At 44.4% G+C, this 19,237-nt stretch overlaps 1 protein-coding gene across 1 annotated transcript; it reads left to right on the forward strand.

The window, feature by feature from the left end:
• Nucleotides 1-753: 753 nt before the first annotated feature.
• Nucleotides 754-18,511, forward strand: LOC123129395 (uncharacterized). Its single transcript, XM_044549577.1, has 4 exons — nucleotides 754-944; nucleotides 1,095-1,252; nucleotides 15,221-18,360; nucleotides 18,508-18,511. Exons 2-4 carry the CDS (start codon nucleotides 1,241-1,243, stop codon nucleotides 18,509-18,511), a joined length of 3,156 nt encoding a protein of 1,051 aa, XP_044405512.1. The 5' UTR covers nucleotides 754-944; nucleotides 1,095-1,240.
• The last annotated feature ends 726 nt before the right edge of the window (nucleotides 18,512-19,237 follow it).

Below are 19,237 nucleotides of genomic sequence, written 5' to 3' on the forward strand. Positions count from 1 at the left end.
ACCGAGACTAAAGGTATTGGGCTTTAGTACCGACCCTTTAGTCCCGGTTCGGGAACCGGGACAAATGAGCTTTACCGCCTTATGAACCGGGACAAATGGGCCTTTTTCTACTAGTGGCTATGGGGTTGGTGCCTGCCCGCAGGTGGCATATTGACGATCTGATATGATGCGACGTGCGTGGCACTAAAAGGATCTTCCTTACCATTGTACTCACGGCAGGACTTCCATTGGATGCGGCATCAGGGAGCATCATGCATGGCGAAAGTCCTCTGCTCCCGAGCTCAAATGAGCACGGCATAAATAGTAAAATCCAAACAAAAAACAAAAAAATCTGAATTTCTTTTGGCAAACTTTGACAAATATTTTGGGTGCATAAAAAATATCATCATGAAATGACATTCCTGAAAGGCGTGGCGGAAAAACAAAATAGATGCTCCAAAAATGCTATTCACGAATTAAAAAAAAAAACAGATTTTTTATTTTATTTTAAAAGAAAATACTATTCATCAAGGAGCACCTGAGCTCAGGATCAGATAGTCGCGTCCCATGCATGGAGGCAAGAAGGAAGCAAGGAATTGAAGCAGACCAAGGCACATGTCAGATGCCATGCTTTGTAAAAGTGCCATGCGTTGATGAATGAATGGGGCTCACATAGTCACATGCATGCCCCCATGCTTTTGGACAAGTGTGAGAATCGAAGCAGATTAAAGCACCCAACCAGCGGGCATCAACGACGGCAAAGAAGCAAGCAAAAGAAATCGCATATATCGTGTCGTGTGCTAGCTAGCTCCGTTGAGGTGACACGGGCCACACCCACCACCACTCCATGGCCATACCATAACAACTCCCTCTCTCCTCCGTCTCAATCACTTGCAGTTCGGCCGCGCTCTTATCTTACGAGGTGTATAGCTGGACCAGCCGATTGATCAATCCAGGGAACACAGGTGCGTCCATGTGCTCCCTCCCTCTTCATTTGGCATCTGCATTTGCTTCCTCCCAAATGACGATGTCAATCGAAGAACAAATATGCTCCTACTTGCTGCTGTCACCAGAAGTTCAATCATAATCAATGTCGTGCATTGTGTATGGAACAGGGAGCAGGTCCATCATGGTCATGGCTTAGCCGATTGTTGATATATCATGGGCTAGATCGTCCGTCGTCCCCGATCAGTTGCGGTTGCGCCATCTTCTGCTGATCTGCTGCTCTTTCTTCAACTACGTCGGAAGGAGCTTTTTCATCATGTTAAGAAAGGTACTATACTGCTGCCATGCCTGCCTTAGGGCATGTATAATGGTGGCATATGGATACATATGCCCCATGATAAAAAGTAATTTGAGGCATCCATATTTTTTTTCTTTTTAATGCAAGCTATCACTGGTGGGCCTCATTAAGAAATAGAAAATAAAGACTTTACTACACATGCATCTCTATTTTTTACTCAACCTTTTCAGCTTTTGTCATCAGACCACACTTTTTCTCTTCAAGCATCCGCCTCCTGGAGAGGATCCCGCTTCCCTATGCGAACCTACTTTACATCATATCCGATTCTACATGGCATGCGAGGCATCACCTTGAGGCTATGCATTGTACATGCCCTTAGCGCTTGCTTTTATGTGTGATGACGTCTTTTCCGTTTTTGCAAAGAATGTGTTGGTGGCATAGTTTTAAATAGCCGGCTATAGCTCCGCTATGGCCCGCTATAGCCTTTTTAGCAGGGTGTCGCTAAATGATCGCCTTCACAAATAGCCCGCTATAGCCGCTTTAGTCCGTTATAGCTGATTTGGAGGCTCGCCGCTATTTTTTATAGCCCGCTATTTAAAACATTGGTTGGTGATGTCTATGATAACATGTATTACTTTTTCGAAGAAGATAAGAAGGACAGTACAACAACATCTGCTTTGAATCTGAGGGACTGCACCTCACATTTCATGCTATACTAGTAGATACATTTTGTGGAGTGTCCACATGAGTAGCTCTATATTGCTTTAAATTACCCACTTCTGCCATCATATATTAGTATTATGTAACGTAAACTAATTTAAAGCAGGAGCATGACAGACCATACCAGCAGTACATAGTATGACAATATGCTCTACGATGAATGTAGTGAAACTAATTTGATGTCATAGATGTTAGTGTAATTTTTTATAAATTTGGTTAGATTTAAAGATGTTTGACTAAGAAGAAACATAGCTAGGTCTTCAAATATTTTGAAACGGATGGAGTACATCTACTTTATGCTGCCTCTGTTTTTATTTACTTTGCTTATTAACTTTGTCTTAAATCAAACTTTGATCAAGTTTATAGAATGAAACTATTAACATCCACCATACCAAATCAACATCATTAGAGAAATGAGGCACCCTGCCAGGCCAAAGCAAGAACGTGGGAGGGCTGCCCGAGCACTCTTTGAGCATCTCTAACACATTTCCTAATGCTTAATTCCTCAAACCACCTCCTCAAACTCATCTCATCAAATTTTGGGGAGTTAAAAAAATGTGCACCTGCCCCCACCCCCCAAAAGAAATTTAACTCTTGGACACGATTGGAAACCAGATTAAGACAACTAGTCCACAATTATACATAAACATGCCCATGTTGAACTTAAAAGTTCTCAAATTAAACTAACATACCACATAATTAACTTAAATAAGCAATTAAACATCTAAAAGGTACTCTAATCCACATCAGAGGAGATGTCAATGATGGACACCTTGCCCTTGCTTGAGACTGATGCCTCCACGTCTAGGGTGCCCTTCCACCATGACATGGGCTCATTGGTGGAGTTGTCGGAGCCAAGCATGTACGCGTTGTCGAGCTCGGCAAACAACTCCTTCCGTCCTCTGTCACTTGTCATGTCTATCACACAGTAGTAGTCATCCTAATATTTGGACGTGGCAGAGTCCTTGATCGCGAGGTGCTCATCGACCATGAGGAGATTAGCACAGATGGCGGCAAGAAGAGCAGTGGAGGCATGCTCCCGCCTTGATTTGCGCCCCATCTGCCACCTCCATATCCCGAGCTCCCACAGCTCGAGCTCACCCTTGCCATCGTCATCGTCCTCCTCCTCGGACGATGATGAGCTTGAATTGAACATCGAAGCCGAGTTTGCGGCCATTTGGGCGGAAATCTCGTCCTGGCATAGCCATGAAGTTGTGCCGGGACAATCAGTAGTCGTCATACCATGGCACTGATGTTGGGGAGCGAAGGGGTTGTCAATCCCTCCCGGGTAAAAAGATAGATAAATTGTAGTAGATTGGATAAATAGATCTCGCGGGAACGCGGGATAAAATAAATAATAATAAATTGCAGCAAGGTATTTTTTGGGTTTTTTAATAACAGATCTGAAAATAAAGGTAAATAAAAATAGACCTCGAAGGCAAATATGATAAAGGAAAGACCCGGGGGCCGTAGATTTCGCTAGTGACTTCTCTCGAGAAAAATAGCATATAGCGAGTAAACAAATTACTGTTGGGCAATTGATAGAACTTCAAATAATTATGACAATATCCAGGAAATGATCATTATATAGGCATCACGTCCAAGATTAGTAGACCGACTCCTGCCTGCATCTACTACTATTACTCCATACATCGACCACTATCCAGCATGCATCTAGTGTATTATGTTTATGGAAAAACAGAGTAATACAATAAAAATGATGACATGACGTAGACAAGATCTATTCATGTAGGAATAGACCCCATCTTGTTATCCTTAATAGCAATGATATATACGTGCCATGTCCCCCTCTGTCACTGGGATTGAGCACCGTAAGAACGAACCCATCACAAAGCACCTCTTCCCATGGAAAGAAAAACCGATCTAGTCGGCCTAACTAAAACAAAAATTTGAAGAAGAAATACCAGGCTATAAGCAATCATGCATATAAGAGATTAAAACTCAAATAAATTTCATGGATAAAATAGATCTGATAATAAACTCAAAGTTCCTTGGATCCCAACAACACACTGCAAAAAGAGTTATATCAAATAGATCTCCAAGAGACCATTGTATTGAGAATAACAAGAGAGAGAGGAAGCCATCTAGCTACTACCTACAGACATGTAGGTCGACAATGAACTACTCACGCATCATCGGAGAGGCGCCAATGAGGATGACGAACCCCTCCGTGATGGTGTCTAGATTGGATCTGTGATTTCTGCAACTTGCGGTGGCTGGAATTGTGTTTCGTCGACTCCCCTAGGGTTTTTGGATTTTGGGGGTATTTATAGAGCAAAGAGGCGGTGCGAGAGGCGGCCGAGGTGCCACAACCCACCAGGGCATGCTTGGGCCCCCAAGCGCACCCAGGTGGGTTGTGCTCCCCTCGGAGCCTCCCTCTAGTACTTCCTTGGCCCAACTTGTGTCTTCTGGTCCAAAAAAATCTCCAAAAAGTTTGGCTGCATTTGGACTCCCTTTAGTATTGATTTTCTATAAAGTAAAAAACAAGCAAAAAACAGCAACTGGCACTGGGCACTATGTCAATAGGTTAGTCCCCAAAAAGATATAAAGTTGCTATAAAATGATTGTAAAACATCCAGAAATGATAATATAACAACATGGAACAATAAAAAAATTATAGATACGTTGGAGACGTATCAACGTCTAGTGTTTGGGATGGAGGGGATGGCACATGCTGTTTATAGCTGAACAAGATGTGAAAGGCTGGTGCGGTGAACGAGGGGCCAAGGGTCGTCTCTTGAATGTCGTTGCCACCATGTTTGAGAGAGGATATATGGGTTTGGGGCATATGGGGGCTTGTCAAATTTGAGCAAGAGGGAGAGTTTTGAGCAGTAACACCTCAAGTTTTAAGGAGTAACACATCAAATTTTGAGGAGTTGAACCGTGTATTTTAACTACCCAAGCTTGAGGAGTAAGACTAGGTGTGTTTTAACTACCCAAAAGTTCGATTTTTAAGTAGTTAAAGGGTTTAGAGGGAAGGGCTAGAGATACTCTTACTTGTCAAGTGGGCATCTACTCAGTCCTCTATTTATAGCTAACAGTAAAGAGAGGATCATGCAGCTTAAGAATTATGCCCCATCTGATAGCTCGATATTTTCTAAGTATTATGAGAATACTACATTTTTAAAATGGCCATAGTTTTACTTATCGTGAGAAATTTGGTTACCATTAAAAACTGTAGTATTAATAATAGTACGTATTTTCTAAACCATGGTATTTCCTCTATGTTAAATAAAGAACACTGTCGCTTTTTAAAAACTGAGCAGTTGATACTATATTCTTCACTCGCCTGAATTTTATGAGATCAACACCTCCATTAGCTTGCAGCGAAAAACAAATAAAGCCACGTGGTGATTGGTGGATTGAGACCAGTATAAGAGGATGCGCAACTACGACAGGCCCCGAGCCATCCACCTACCTAGCCCAACAATGTTTTTAGGAGGCAAGATTACCCATTGCTTGTTATGTTCCAATTAGAAAAGACTTCGCGGTCTTATTACAAGCATGACCACACACAATAATAGAAAAGAAGAGGTACACTGGTGAAAGGATCGATATGGTTGACTAGAGGGGGGGTGTGAATAGGTAACTACCAAATTTTAGCTTTTCTTAACAAATTAGGTTTAGCAACAAATAGGTTGTCTAGATGTGCAACTAGGTGAACAACCTATATGATGCAACCAACAACAACAACAAGTGCAAGCAAAGGATACAACACAATAAAAGCTTGCACAAAGTAAAGGGAAGAGATAACCACAAGTGGAGCCGGTGGAGACGAGGATGTGTTATCGAAGTTCCTTCCCTTTGGGGAAAGTAAATCTTCGTTGGAGCGGCGTGGAGGCACAATGCTCCCCAAGAAGCCACTAGGGCCACCATATTCTCCTCACGCCCTCACACAATGCGAGATGTCGTGATTCCACTAGTGGTGCCCTTGAAGGCGGCGTCCGAACCTTTACAAACAAGGTTGGGGCAATCTCCACAACTTGATTGGAGGCTCCCAACGATACCACGGAGCTTCACCACAATGTATTGTGGCTCGGAGGTGACCTCAACCGTCTAGGGTGCTCAAACACCCAAGAGTAACAAGATCCGCAAGGGATTAGTGGGGGGAATCAAATTTCTCTTGGTGGAAGTGTAGACCTGGGCCTTCTCAACCAATCCCTATAAAATCAACAAGTTTGATTGGCTAGGGAGAGAGATCGGGTGAAAATGAGCTTTGGAGCAACAATGGAGCTTGGGGGGGCAAGAGGTGGGTCTCCTTGGAGAAGAAGACCTCCTTTTATAGTGGGGGAACCAATCCAACCATTATCCCCTCCCCAGCCCGCACAAAGCGGTACTACCACAGAGGGGAGCGGTACTACCGTGAAGACAGAGAGCAGGGGCCTCGAAGGGGAAAGGGGGAAGGGGCACGAGAGCGAGGGCCCGGGCGGCACTAGCAGCGGTGGTAGGAGCGGCACTACTGCTCGAGAGAGGTACTACCGCAACTACTACCGCTCCTACTGCCACACAACCCGATACGAGAAGCGACGCTCTCGAATCGAGGCGGTAATAGCATGTCAGGAAAGTGGTACTACTGCCGAGAGCCCCAGGTGGTACTACCGCTGATGAACAACGATACTGCCGCCTGTGGCTCTAGGCGGTACTGTCGCTCGGCGTCGTGGTACTACCGCTGGATCACTATCAAGCCCACTTTCGAGACAACGAAGGATCCCCCAAAGATGCGGGAAAGATCTGGGGGTGAAAAGGGGACGTGTACGTGTTGATTCCACCCTAACCTTTCCGATACGGACCCCCTCTTGATAGTACGGTGTTTCCTACGACTCAAGTCCACCAAAACTGAAACAAAGGAAACACACCGTCTTCTCCTTAAACACCGAGGGGAAATGAATCATCTTGTGCCAATGAATAAATATATGAAATCTCAATGCACACGATTAGTCCGCAAAAGCATAGTCATCAATCACCAAAACCACTTAGAGAGATACATGACTAACAATCTCCCCCTTTTTGGTGGATTGGTGACAACACGGGATTTGCAAGGAGATAAATAAGGAAATAAGCAAACCCAGAAACTACAAAATATAGACGGGATCCCCCTAGATGTGTGCACTTAATTAGGAGTGTATTTGGAATGCAAAGTACACACATTAGGATCAACACTCCCCCTATATTTTATAGCTTGATAACACTAGCATCTAAAATAAGAGACATATAAGCTAGGATGCAAGGAGTAGTCAGTGAGCATAATATAAACGTAAGTTAAGCATGCGTATCACAAACTACCAAGGTACTGGACATGCATTAGATAAGCATAAGAAAGGATAGCATATGTCTCACACCATAAGTCGAGGGTAACCAGGTCTCACAGACACAAACCAAACCAAAGCAAATGACAACAAGACACGAGACACAAGAGTTTGCGAGAGAGAAAGGCACGGCAAACGAAAACACGCTCGCAACTCGACAAATCCCTAAACTATCTCCCCCTTTGGCATCGAGACACCAAAAGGGCAAAGAGTGCTTCTACGAACACAAGTGATAGCAAAGCCAATGATCTCCATCATCACATCCCCGTGTGATCGCCCGCGCCTCCGTCATCGATAGAAGGTTGCTCAGTGTATGAATTTGTCCATGGGCAGTGCTGAGAGACGCACTCCTCCTTGTAAGTGACCTCGTCCTCTGATCCACTAGCAATCTCTGCACCCAGGCGGCGCATAAGAACCTTGTGACGGCTGCGAGACTCCTTCGCAGACACATGGGCCATATACTGCTGTGAGACTCCATGCAGAAAAGCTTCTTCATCTTGCGCTTGAGCTTCTATGCCCATGAGGGCTCCACACCAGAGGGCTCATAGTCCTAATCATCCTCAGCCTCAGCCTCAACTTCGTCAGCACCTGACAGAATCCCAGACTCTGTACTAGGATTGCCCCAGTGCTCCTTCTATCTCAGACACTTAACCTCGTGAGAGATCACTTCACCGGTCTCCAACAAGACTCCAGGATAAGTGTGCGCCCATGCCTTCTCAATGAGCAACATCAGATAGGGGGCGTAGATGGGGCACTTGCGCTCGGTGATGGCAGAGAGGAGCTCTGGCCACATGACATGAGAGATATCCAAGGCCTCCCCTGAGTTGTTGTCCTTCTCATGCTGAAAAACAGTAACATATCCACAAGGTACGAATGGACCATATCCAAGTTCCTAATGCGAGAAAGTAGAGTCTATCTGAAGATGCAATGAAGGATGTCCAGAAACAGAAACAGCTCATAGGTCTTCTTCTCTGTCACAACGTGAATATTCATAGTGTTGTAGGGCCAAAGAGCTTGCTTGTGAGTAGAAGTTTCATTCTTGTGAGGACGAAAGCCAACCGGGTTGTCAAGTCCTTGGTCTTCAACACCCAACAGTTCTATGAACGCCTTCCATTTGACTAAGAGAAGTCTGCCACTTTTCATCCAAGTCAAAGTCCTTTCCTCATCAGTGCCAAGGTAGACCATGGCATAAAACTGAGCCACCATCTCTGCAAAATCCTTGTTGAACTCCATGAGCTTGAGAATATTCAACTAAGCACATATATCCAGTGCCTCGCCAAAGTAGGCACGATCCGTCGCCATATGCGCAGTGTCGATGGAGCGCACATCAACATAGAGACATCAACATAGAGGTTCTTCTTTGCCTTGAGCACATCAAAGAAGACAGAGAACTGAAACCGGTTCCAGAAAGGATGATTAACAAGAGTTGGATCTTGATCTTGAGCATACGAGTTGCAGCGACGAGCAACACAGAATTCCTTAGCAGTCATCTCTGTCACAGACTTGGGCTTCGTCTTAGGCTTCTTAGCAACGCTCTTGGAGGGCGGCTTGGGCTGAGTTGGAGGAGCACTTGAAGAAGCAGCCGCTGTCTCAGGAGTGCGATAGTGATTTGATCCTCCAGGACACCCAGGGTTGACACGACAGACAGGGTGCTCCGAAGGGCAATCACCTGGAACCACACACACACACACCGGCAAGGAAAGCCAACAAAACAAGCAAAAGCCAGCAGAAAAAGCAACAAAGATCAACATTTGGTAAGAACAAAATGGAGACTGGCATCCCCAACAGTAGTGCCGCTACTTGACAGCGGTAGTACTGCCTATCGCCTTCAAGCGATAGTACCGCTTGGGGCAGAGGACGACGGTTTGCCTACAGCCACGGCCAAATCCGATACTACCGGGGGTGCCAAATTCGAAAATGCTCCTACCAAACATCAATCCAACTAGTCTAGCAGCCTTCAACAACCTACTCAAGCCTCGATTTGGCAAAAAATCGATGAATGCAAAGTCTATTGCCCCTAAAGCCTAGATCTGAAAACTAGAAGCAAAGAGAGGAAGAACGGGGGCAATATCAGCATCCATGGCAAGAGGAATGGGTGGGGATCGATTCCATCGGAGGAAGGGGTGGGGATCGATTCCATCTCTTTTCTTTTGCATATCGCATAATTCCAAGAATGTGTTTAGATGGGACGCGGCATCCTCATTAGGTGTACCGGAAAATTGATCTTTCATAACAAGATTCAGCAAAGCAGTATTAATATCACAAGACTCCGCAGTAGTGGCGGGAGGAGCAATCAGAGTGCCAATAAAATTACTGTTGTTGGTATTTGATAAATCACACAACTTGGTGTTCTCTTGAGTCATTGTGACTACGCAACAAGATTCCACTCAAAAACATATCCGGCAAGAAAACGGCGAACGAAAAAGAGGGCGAATAAAACGGCAAATTTTTGTGAAGTGGGAAGAGAAAAACGAGAGGCAAATGGCAAATAATGTAAATTGCGAGGAGATGGGATTTATGATTAGGAACCTGGTAGATGTTGATGATCCTCCCCGGCAATGGCACCATAAATTCCTTTTGATGTTTGCTAGACTATGTCGGTATTTCCCCAAAGAGGAAGGGGTGATGCAGCACTGCGACGGTAGGTATTTCCAGTGATGAGATCAAGGTTACCGAACCAGTAGGAGAACCAAGCAACAATATGTAAATGGCACCTACACACAAATAACAAATACTCGCAACCCGGCGTGTTAAAGGGGTTGTCAATCCCTTTCGGGCAACGACGCCAGAAATTGGCAAACAGACATGAATAAATTGTAGTAGATTGATAGATCAAATGCCAAATAAAATAAATAAGAATAAATTGCAGCAAGGTATTTTTATGTTTTTATTTTAGTAGATCTGAAAGTAAAAGGCAAATAAAATAGATCGCAAAGGCAAATAATATGAGAAAGGGACCCGAGGGCCGTAGGTTTCACTAGTGGCTTCTCTCGAGAAAAATAGCAAACGGTGAGTAAACAAATTACTGTTGGGCAATTGATAGAACTTCAAATAATCATGATGATATCTAGGCAATGATCATTATATAGGCATCACGTCCAATATTAGTAGACTGACTCTTGCCTGCATCTACTACTATTACTCCACACATCGACCGCCATCCAGCATGCATCTAGTGTATTAAGTTCATGGAGAAACAGAGTAATGCAATAAGAATGTTGACATGATGTAGACAAGATCTATTTATGTAGAAATAGACCCCATCATTTTATCCTTAGTAGCAGCGATACATACGTGTCGGTTCCCCTTCTGTCACTGGGATCAAGCACCGTAAGATCAAACCCACTACAAAGCACCTCTTCTCATTGCAAGATAAATAGATCAAGTTGGCCAAATAAAACCCAAATATTGGAGAAGAAATACGAGGCTATAAGCAATCATGCGTATAAGAGATCAAAGAAACTCAAATAACTTTCATGGATAAAAAGATAGATCTGATCATAAACTCAAAGTTCATCCGATCCCAACAAACACACCGCAAAAGGAGTTACATTATATGGATCTCCAAGAGACCATTGTATTGAGAATCAAACAAGAGAGAGGAAGCCATCTAGGTACTAACTACGGACCCGAAGGTCTACAAGGAACTACTCACGCATCATCGGAGAGGCACCAATGGAAGTGGTGAACCCCTCTGTGATGGTGTCTAGATTGGATCTGGTGGTTCTAGACTCTGCGACGGCTATAATTGATTTTCGTCGACTCCCCTAGGGTTTTTGGAATATTAGGGTATTTATAGAGTAAAGAGGTGGTCTGGGGGGGCACCCGAGGTGGGCACAACCCACCAGGGCGCGTCTGGGCCTCCAGGCACGCCCTAGTGGGTTGTGCTCCCCTCGGAGCACCCCCCCCCCCCTCCAGGCTCTTCGCTGGCCCACCGGATGTCTTCTAGTCCAAAAAAATCCACAAAAAGTTTTGCTATGTTTGGACTCCGTTTGGTATTGATTTCCTGCGATGTAAAAAACATCCAAAAACAGCAACTGACACTTGGCACTATGTCAATAGGTTAGTACCAAAAAATGGTATAAAATGATTATAAAACATCCAAGAATGATAATATAACAACATGGAACAATCCAAAATTATAGATACGTTGAAGATGTATCAACACTCTCAAATCAAGGCGGTAATAGTACGGCACGGAAGCGGTACTACTGCCGAGAGCCCCGGGCGGTACTACCGCTGATGAAAGTGTGGTACTGTCGCCTGTGGCTTTGGGCGGTACTGTCGCTTGGCGCCACAGTACTACCGCTGGATCACTATCAAGCCCACTTCCGAGACAATGAAGGATCCTCCAAAGATGCGGGAAAGATTTAGGGGTGCAAAGGGGACGTGTAGGTGTTGATTCCACGCTAACCTTTCCGATACGGACCCCCTCTTGATAGTACGGTGTTTCCTATGACTCAAGCCCACCAAAACTGAAACGAAGGAACACACCGTCTTCTACTTAAACACCGAGGGGAAATGAATCATCTCATGCCAATGAATAAATATCTGAAAGCTCAATGCACACGATTAGTCTGCAAAAGCATTGTCATCAATCACCAAAACTACTTAGAGAAAGACATGCCCTAACAACCGGAAAGAGGGCTTGCTTGCTAACTTTGCGTTTGGCATAAAGATCCAGCATCACTAGTCTTCATCTAACCAGTCGAACATGGATTATATGGTTATCTCTCTTGTTAAAGTCTTCATCCCTACCTTTGGAGTGGAGGTGAGGAAGCCTCAAAGGAGGGAGAACCACGACACTAGAATAAAGGAGATCGATGGTGAGAGAATCTAAGGTCTAACCACTTGGCCTCAAACTAGGAAGTGAACCACTTCTTCCAACAAGCATCGGACATGGCAACCTCCGCTCCATGTGACACCCCTCATCCACATTAGGCTCGTTGAATAGGACAATGTGGTATCCACTCTTATTAAATTTCTCTGCTAGCACTCCATGGGAACAAAGCATCGAAGGAGGGAGTACTGCGGCAAGATAATGAGTACTTTGTCTTTGGAGGAAAATGTCAAGTAGAAAAAGAGAAAGCCGAAGAAAGCTATCCAGCGGAGACAACACACCAATATAGAGAACATAAATGTAGGACAAAGCAGCAAGACAACAACATGGGTTGTGGTAAGAAATGTCGAAGCCATCTAATAGTGAACATGCAAGAGGAGGGATGATGTGGGCACCGAAAAGGAGGAAGGTGCCACAAATAGAGGGCGAGGAATAAAAGGAGGTCGGGCAATCCTCTATGGCATCTCCTCTCAGATGACAACTCTCAGTAGCAATCTCATACACCATTATAACCCCTCGCACGAGGTATCTCTCCACTATGAATAATTAAAGCAAGCAGGATGTAGGGTATCACTCTACAGAGAGCCGAACCTGGATAAACCCTCTATGTGAGCCCTGATCTAAGACTTGCAGCTACGTTTGGACCCCCTATCGAGGGATCTGACGGTATTTTGCACCGTCAGTTGGTGTGCCAGACACGGGCTGCGTCGGCTGGAGACCGATCTCAGATTGGATCCATTTTTAGGAAGTTAAGTTTTAAGGGTTTGGCTAAGAACCATTTTTAGTGAACTCCTTAAATACAAGAAGTTAAGGTATAAAGGGTTGTTTAAAGGGCTAAATTAGAAGGGACTAGTTAGAAATGTTGTTATGTGCATAGGCCTCAACTCACGCCCAATCTAGTTAAAAAAACTCACACCAAACGTCATGGCTGACACAAACACCACACGAGAACTTAGACGACACTGAAGGTGAATTCCCTATTGGACGCTCAATGCGTCCAATTGCCGGGGCTTCGAACATGGATCAGACCTGAGCGCGTGATATGGGCTGATAGACTTTGAGCATATTGCACAGTGAAAGGCAACCAGTTTTGGGAATTTTTTAGAAGGTTTCTGAACTGTTTTTTCTTTACTGGTTTTCTTTTTTTTACTTTTTATTACTTTTCTTCTCTTTCCTTTTTAGTTTCCCTTTTTCAAAAAATATCGGTGTTTTATGAAAATCTTCTAAAATTTCAAAACATAATCATATTTTAAAAAAATTATTCAAATTTTCAAATAACATGTTTTTGAAATTTTGTTTAAAAATTCAAACAATCTTTGCATTTTCAAAAAATACCAAGATATTATAAAAAAATGTTACTCCGTCCTATCTGAATTAATTGACGCAGCCACAGTAGTAGTGTTTTTGAAATTATCAATGTTGTGTCAATTAATTTGGATCAGAGGGAGTAGTGTCTTTTTTAAATTGTTCAGAATATCAAACAATGCTTTTAAAAAAATCTCAATCTCAAAAAGCATTCACCTTTTAAAAAAGTGTTTCAAATAACATTCTGGAATTTCAAATAATGTTTGTATTCTCAAAAAATATTGTTCATAAATCCATTTTTTTATAAAAATAAAGATAAAAATAACCTAAAAAGGGCCGACCGTGTCCGGGCCGCTATAATGCAAAACCACGCTACAGTAAGAAACTCGCTACAGCGTCGTCCACTGAGGGCATGTACAATGCATAGCCTCAAGGTGATGCCTCACATGCCATGCAGGATCGGATATGATGTAAAATAGGTTCGGATAAGGAAGCGGGATCCTCTTCAGGAGGCGTGTGCTTGAAGAGAAAAAGTATGGTCCGATGACAAAAGTTAAAAAGGTTAGAGTAAAAAGTAGAGATGCATGTGTACTAAAGTCTTTATTTTCTATTTCTTAATGAAGCCCACTAATAGTAGCTTGCATTGGGGAGACAAAATAGATGTAGGTGCCTCAAATTACTTTTTGTCATGGGGCATATATAACCATATGCCACCATTGTACATGCCCTAATGGGCCAACCCAGTCGGGCTAGCCTGTGTGCATCGCTGCCGCTGTTTGCCACATGAGCTCCCAATGAAAGGCGCTGGGCTCCAGATCCACGGGACCTAGTGCCCTCAGGCGAGCCGCACTCCGTCGCAGCCGTGGACGCGTCTCCACGGCGGCCCCTAAGGCAGATCGCCGGCGCGTGACGCGCTGGAACGACGAGGAGGAAGAGATGGGCGGCGGCAGCGGTGAGGGGGTTGGCCTGACGACGGGGAGGATTTTTTGTGGTGGCGCCGTGTTGCCTCTGGAGTCCCCTGGGGCAACCCGGGAGGCCTGTGGTAGTCCAGCACAACTATCAGCGGAATCCCATCGGTGTGCGAGATGATGGTGGTGGACTTCATGGTTAAGCGGTTAGATGTGTGGACGACGAATCAGCAGGGCCGAGCTCTGATAAGCCATCCGTTTACTATAGTTTTTCAGTACTACTCCCTCCGTTCCAAATTACTCATCACGGAAACGGATGTATCTAGAACTAAAATACATCTATATACATCCATACCTACCACAAGTAATTCGGAACGGAGGGAGTACTGTATTACTTCCTCCTTTCCAGTTTATAGGGCTTATCTCAAAATTTTAGTTTTTCCATTTTATAAGGCTCAATTTGGTCGTTCCCCATCACATGCTCAGACTTCAAGGTGCATTAAATCATTGCATGCAAGTATTAAGAGAAAACTGACCAATGCATACACTTTATGCATGCATGCATTGCAATTAATGCATTCGTAAACATAATTTTTTTGAGGAAAATAAAAGCATTAATTGGGTGCTTTTGCAAACTACAAAAAATATTCCACCACTCATCATCTACCTTGGTTGATGAGATTTTTGAATTGAGCCTTATAAACCGGAAAGGAGGGAGTACTTTAGTTATTGCAATACTTATCAAACGTAGCCTTACTTTTGATTCAAAGGAGTTTTCAAATAGCATTGCACAATCTACTTGCTGGTTTATACCGGTATCATTTGCTCTCACACTAAGTATACGTGGGTACAAGCTGCAATATACTAACATGGCGTCACTCTACTTATTATTGCTTAGATTACTCCATTTCGGAGTATTGCTGCAACAGACGTCGATGGCGCTAGAGAAGAAGTACTTGATATTGTTCAGAAAAACATTGACCAGAATATCATTTATTTTGATGGCTGGAGTGGTTTTGGGGCAGCGGCAGTGCTTAGATCCATAGCACAAGCAGTTCCAGCAATGAAAGCTCCTCCCCCAGAATTACAGTTTGGTAGAACAATTTACATAGATTGTTCGACCTGGATAAGCAAAAGGGTGATGCAGAGAAGAATTGCAGAGCAGCTAAAACTTGACCGTGCCACCATGGCCTTGTTTGACAAGCAGGATGAGGAGGATGACATCGATGGGGTGGACCAAGGCTCCAGGGATGTGATATGGAAGGTTGCTGCAATAATTGACCAAACCCTGAGAGAAAGTAGATTTCTGATGATTTTTCTTAATGGAAGTGACGAGGAGGTTTTCTTAAGCCAGTTTGGTATTCCAGAATATCACTGCATAATAATATGGGCTTTTAGAAGATGTCTTTTTACCATTCATGACCCCAGCAAGATACTAGATAAGTCAAGATATGTACGTCTTTTCATTACCTGCAACTACTGGGCCATCAATTTGACAAGTTCACAGATTTATGCAGTGTTTCGTGAAGAGACTGATAGCATAGTTGCATGCTACCCATGTATGTGGGACATCGACCCAACAGTGGTTACAGTTTGTTGTCTCTACAGATTACTAATGCAGCACATTTTCCAGAGCAAGACTATATTTGCTTGGACTTCAGCTCATGCTCCCAAGTATTGGATGTGTGATGGCATCATTCAAGGGAGTAGAGCAAAGGAGATAAGTAATGTGTTGCAGAAAGAAATAAGTTTTTCTGAGTGTGATGCCTATAGACACAAGGTGGTGTGTGACAAATTCAAGGAAGATCCGAAGAATCCTTTAGTGGTGGTTACAGATGACAATATGCCTTTCAGAAAGGGGTCTCCCCGTTGGGTTTCCATCACCTTGAAATACAAGAAACTACAGGAGGATACAAAAACTCTACTGGCAAGGGCATCATCCATCTTCATACAATTTCAAGAAACTAATAGCTCGTCTGGATTACCAAATGGCTTGTTTCAAGGTTGCAACAACCTTGCAGTGCTTACTCTGTCTTATTGTTCCTTCAGTTTTGCATCACCTCCTTTCCTCCACTGTGAAAAATTAAGATTCCTTGGATTAGACCACTGCACAGATCTCAATAAGACTAAGCTTGAAGAACAGAACTGCATCACCAATTGGACATGTCTGCATAGCCTGTGTGTGCTTGACCTACACTACACATGTTGGGAAGAGATTTTATCGGAGGAAAAGGTGGATCTTATGGCCAACATATTGGAGCTAAACATAGAGGGAGTCAGGGGTTGGCAGTACACGAACAAATTACAGAAAAGGCTGCCTTACCTTCAAAGGCTCCGAATTATCAAACCTCCATGTCAAGCCAACAAGACATCAATGGACATCAACGAGTCATTTAGAGACAAGACAAAGCTAGAAATACTTGATTTTTCTGGTAACAGTGACATGGAAAACCTACCAACAAGCCTGTCAATGGCAAGAAAACTTGAGGCGCTTGTTCTTGATGGTTGTTGTGGGCTAGAAAATGTTGTGCTGGCTAACTCCTCTCTGAGGTCATTCAGTTTTGATGCTTATGGAGCAGCATCCCAATGGACATCAGCCACTGAGCTACTAGCTCCAGAAAGTTCTCGCCCAAAGTGTTCATCTGCTAATGTAGATAAGAAGGATGTCAAAACCTCCAAGATATCCCTGGAAGGGTGCGCACAGTTGGAAAATTTGTTTTTGCGTGAGCTACCCAATCTAGTGGAGCTAGACCTTTCAGGATGTGTAATCAAGGTATTTGACTTCAAAACTATGGTGGTGGATGTTCCAAATCTCAAAAGACTCTTTCTATTGGGTTGTGAGCACCTTTGTTCAATAAGGTGGGGCTCATTTGCAGATGTGCAAGCACAGAAGCTGGAGTTGCTCTGTATAGACACACGGCCATGTCTTGGGAAGGTACTTCGGCCATCAATTGTGCAGCATAAATTCCGGTTGCAAGTCCATGCTATTATTGCGGATGCTAGGTTTGCTCGGTCATTGGCATCTCTGATACTTGGTACACTGCCAATGGCCGGTGCTTACTGTTTTAATATCAGCATCACCTCTCCAAGTGTCTCTGCGGGGGTTGCTCAACCTGAAGAACCCAACAGTGGAAATATTGTTGTAGCGGCAGCGGCACCCTATGGTGATATCTGCAATGAGGTTGGCCCGGTGTGGGACTTCCCACAGCCTCCAACATCACAGTTGGACCGTCATATTGAGATTGGTGATGGGAGCTGTGGTGTGGAGAGTGAATTGCAATTGCATAGATATTATTCGTTACCTTCTGTGATGAGAGAGTTTGCCCAGTCCTTGCATGTGCATGATTCTTCTATTAGAGGCCATGCCATGCCTGCAGGTTCTATGGAGCGCCTTAGGTGGTGCCGAGTGGAGAGGTGCCCCAACTTGGACACTGTCTTTCCTCGTGGTGGATATGCCTATGAAATGGTAGGTTGCCCTTATCTGGAGATCATCTGGGCATCACATCTCTTGATGGGCCGTTGCATTTGGATGAAAGGCTCCAGCTATGGTTACGACTTCACAAGTCTGCAACATCTGCACCTTCATTCATGCCCAAGCCTGGAGTACGCGCTTCCAGTATGCAAGGGTAGCTCCTTCCCCAGCTTGAAGACCCTCTACATCATCCGCTGCGGCGGCCTCGTGCACGTATTTGTGCAAACCAGCAAGGAGCATCCTCCTAGCAGCAGCGTCGAGTTCCCGAAGCTGACCACGATCCACCTGCACGACCTGCCGTCGCTGCAGCAGGTATGCGAGGCCGCCGAGACACAGGCGCCCGCACTGGAGAGCACAAGGATCAGGGGATGCTGGAGCTTGTGCCGGCTGCCGGCCTTGATGGGCCGCGAGCCAGGCATGAGGAGGCCGGCGGTGGAGATAGAGAAGGACGTGTGGGACGCTCTGGAGTGGGGCGGCGTGGACTCGGGGCACCACCCTTCCCTCTACGAGGCGCCCGTGCAGTCGCGGCACTACAAGAGGCCCATGCCCAGGGGCACCGTTCTCAGGTATACACCTCGTAAGTAGACACGTTATTATTATTATTGTTGTTATTATTATCACAGTATACATCATCATATAGGCGTAGTCACTGCATCTGTTGTTGTATCATTAACATTGTAGCTAACTAATTGGTTTGCTTGGCAATCTGCCAGGTGAAAATCGTCCTGAACTATGCATCTGCTGCTGGTGGTGGTGGTTATGTCATCAGAAGCAAAGGTATGGAGCTTGAGGCTGGTTCCTGCCGTGACGGCCGGCCGACGTTTGCTGTGTGTTTTGCCTTTGAAATAAGAAAGACAGCCGACCGACATGGCTTGGTTGCTTCCTGCGTGCTGGCCTGCCCGTGGTCGAGGTGCGACCGCCGGCAGCGTATCTCTGTGTGTGTGTTTGGTTTGTGTGGCTTCAGCTCCATAGGTGTTTGTCTGTTCGTCTGTCTCCCGGCCCGTTTTGAGCCGGAGCAGAGTAGCAGCTGATACTACTTGTAATAAAAAGCAGCGTGGCTGCTCGTGTTGTGTGAATTGATTTGATTGCTGCTCGCTCATGCGAGCGGGAGTAGAGTGCTTGCTACCTACTCCCTCCGTCCGAAAATAGTTGTCATCAAAATAAACAAAAATGAATGTATCTAGAACTAAGATACATCTAGATACATCCCCTTTTATTCATTTTGATGACAAGTATTTCCGGACGGAGGGAGTATATATATATGAAAAACTGAGGCCGGTTCCTCCGTGCGAATGCTTAATTATCCATGACTTTGGTGTTGACGTCCTATGTCTCATATTTATAAAATGTTGACCAAGCATTTGATTTTTTAATGTGCATAGAAAAAAATGTTATCGCGTATATGCAAAATGTATACAAAATTTGATCAGGTAATAAAAAAAT

The sequence above is a fragment of the Triticum aestivum genome, chromosome 6A (genome assembly GCF_018294505.1).
Source record: "Triticum aestivum cultivar Chinese Spring chromosome 6A, IWGSC CS RefSeq v2.1, whole genome shotgun sequence".
Taxonomy (NCBI): Eukaryota; Viridiplantae; Streptophyta; class Magnoliopsida; order Poales; family Poaceae; genus Triticum; species Triticum aestivum.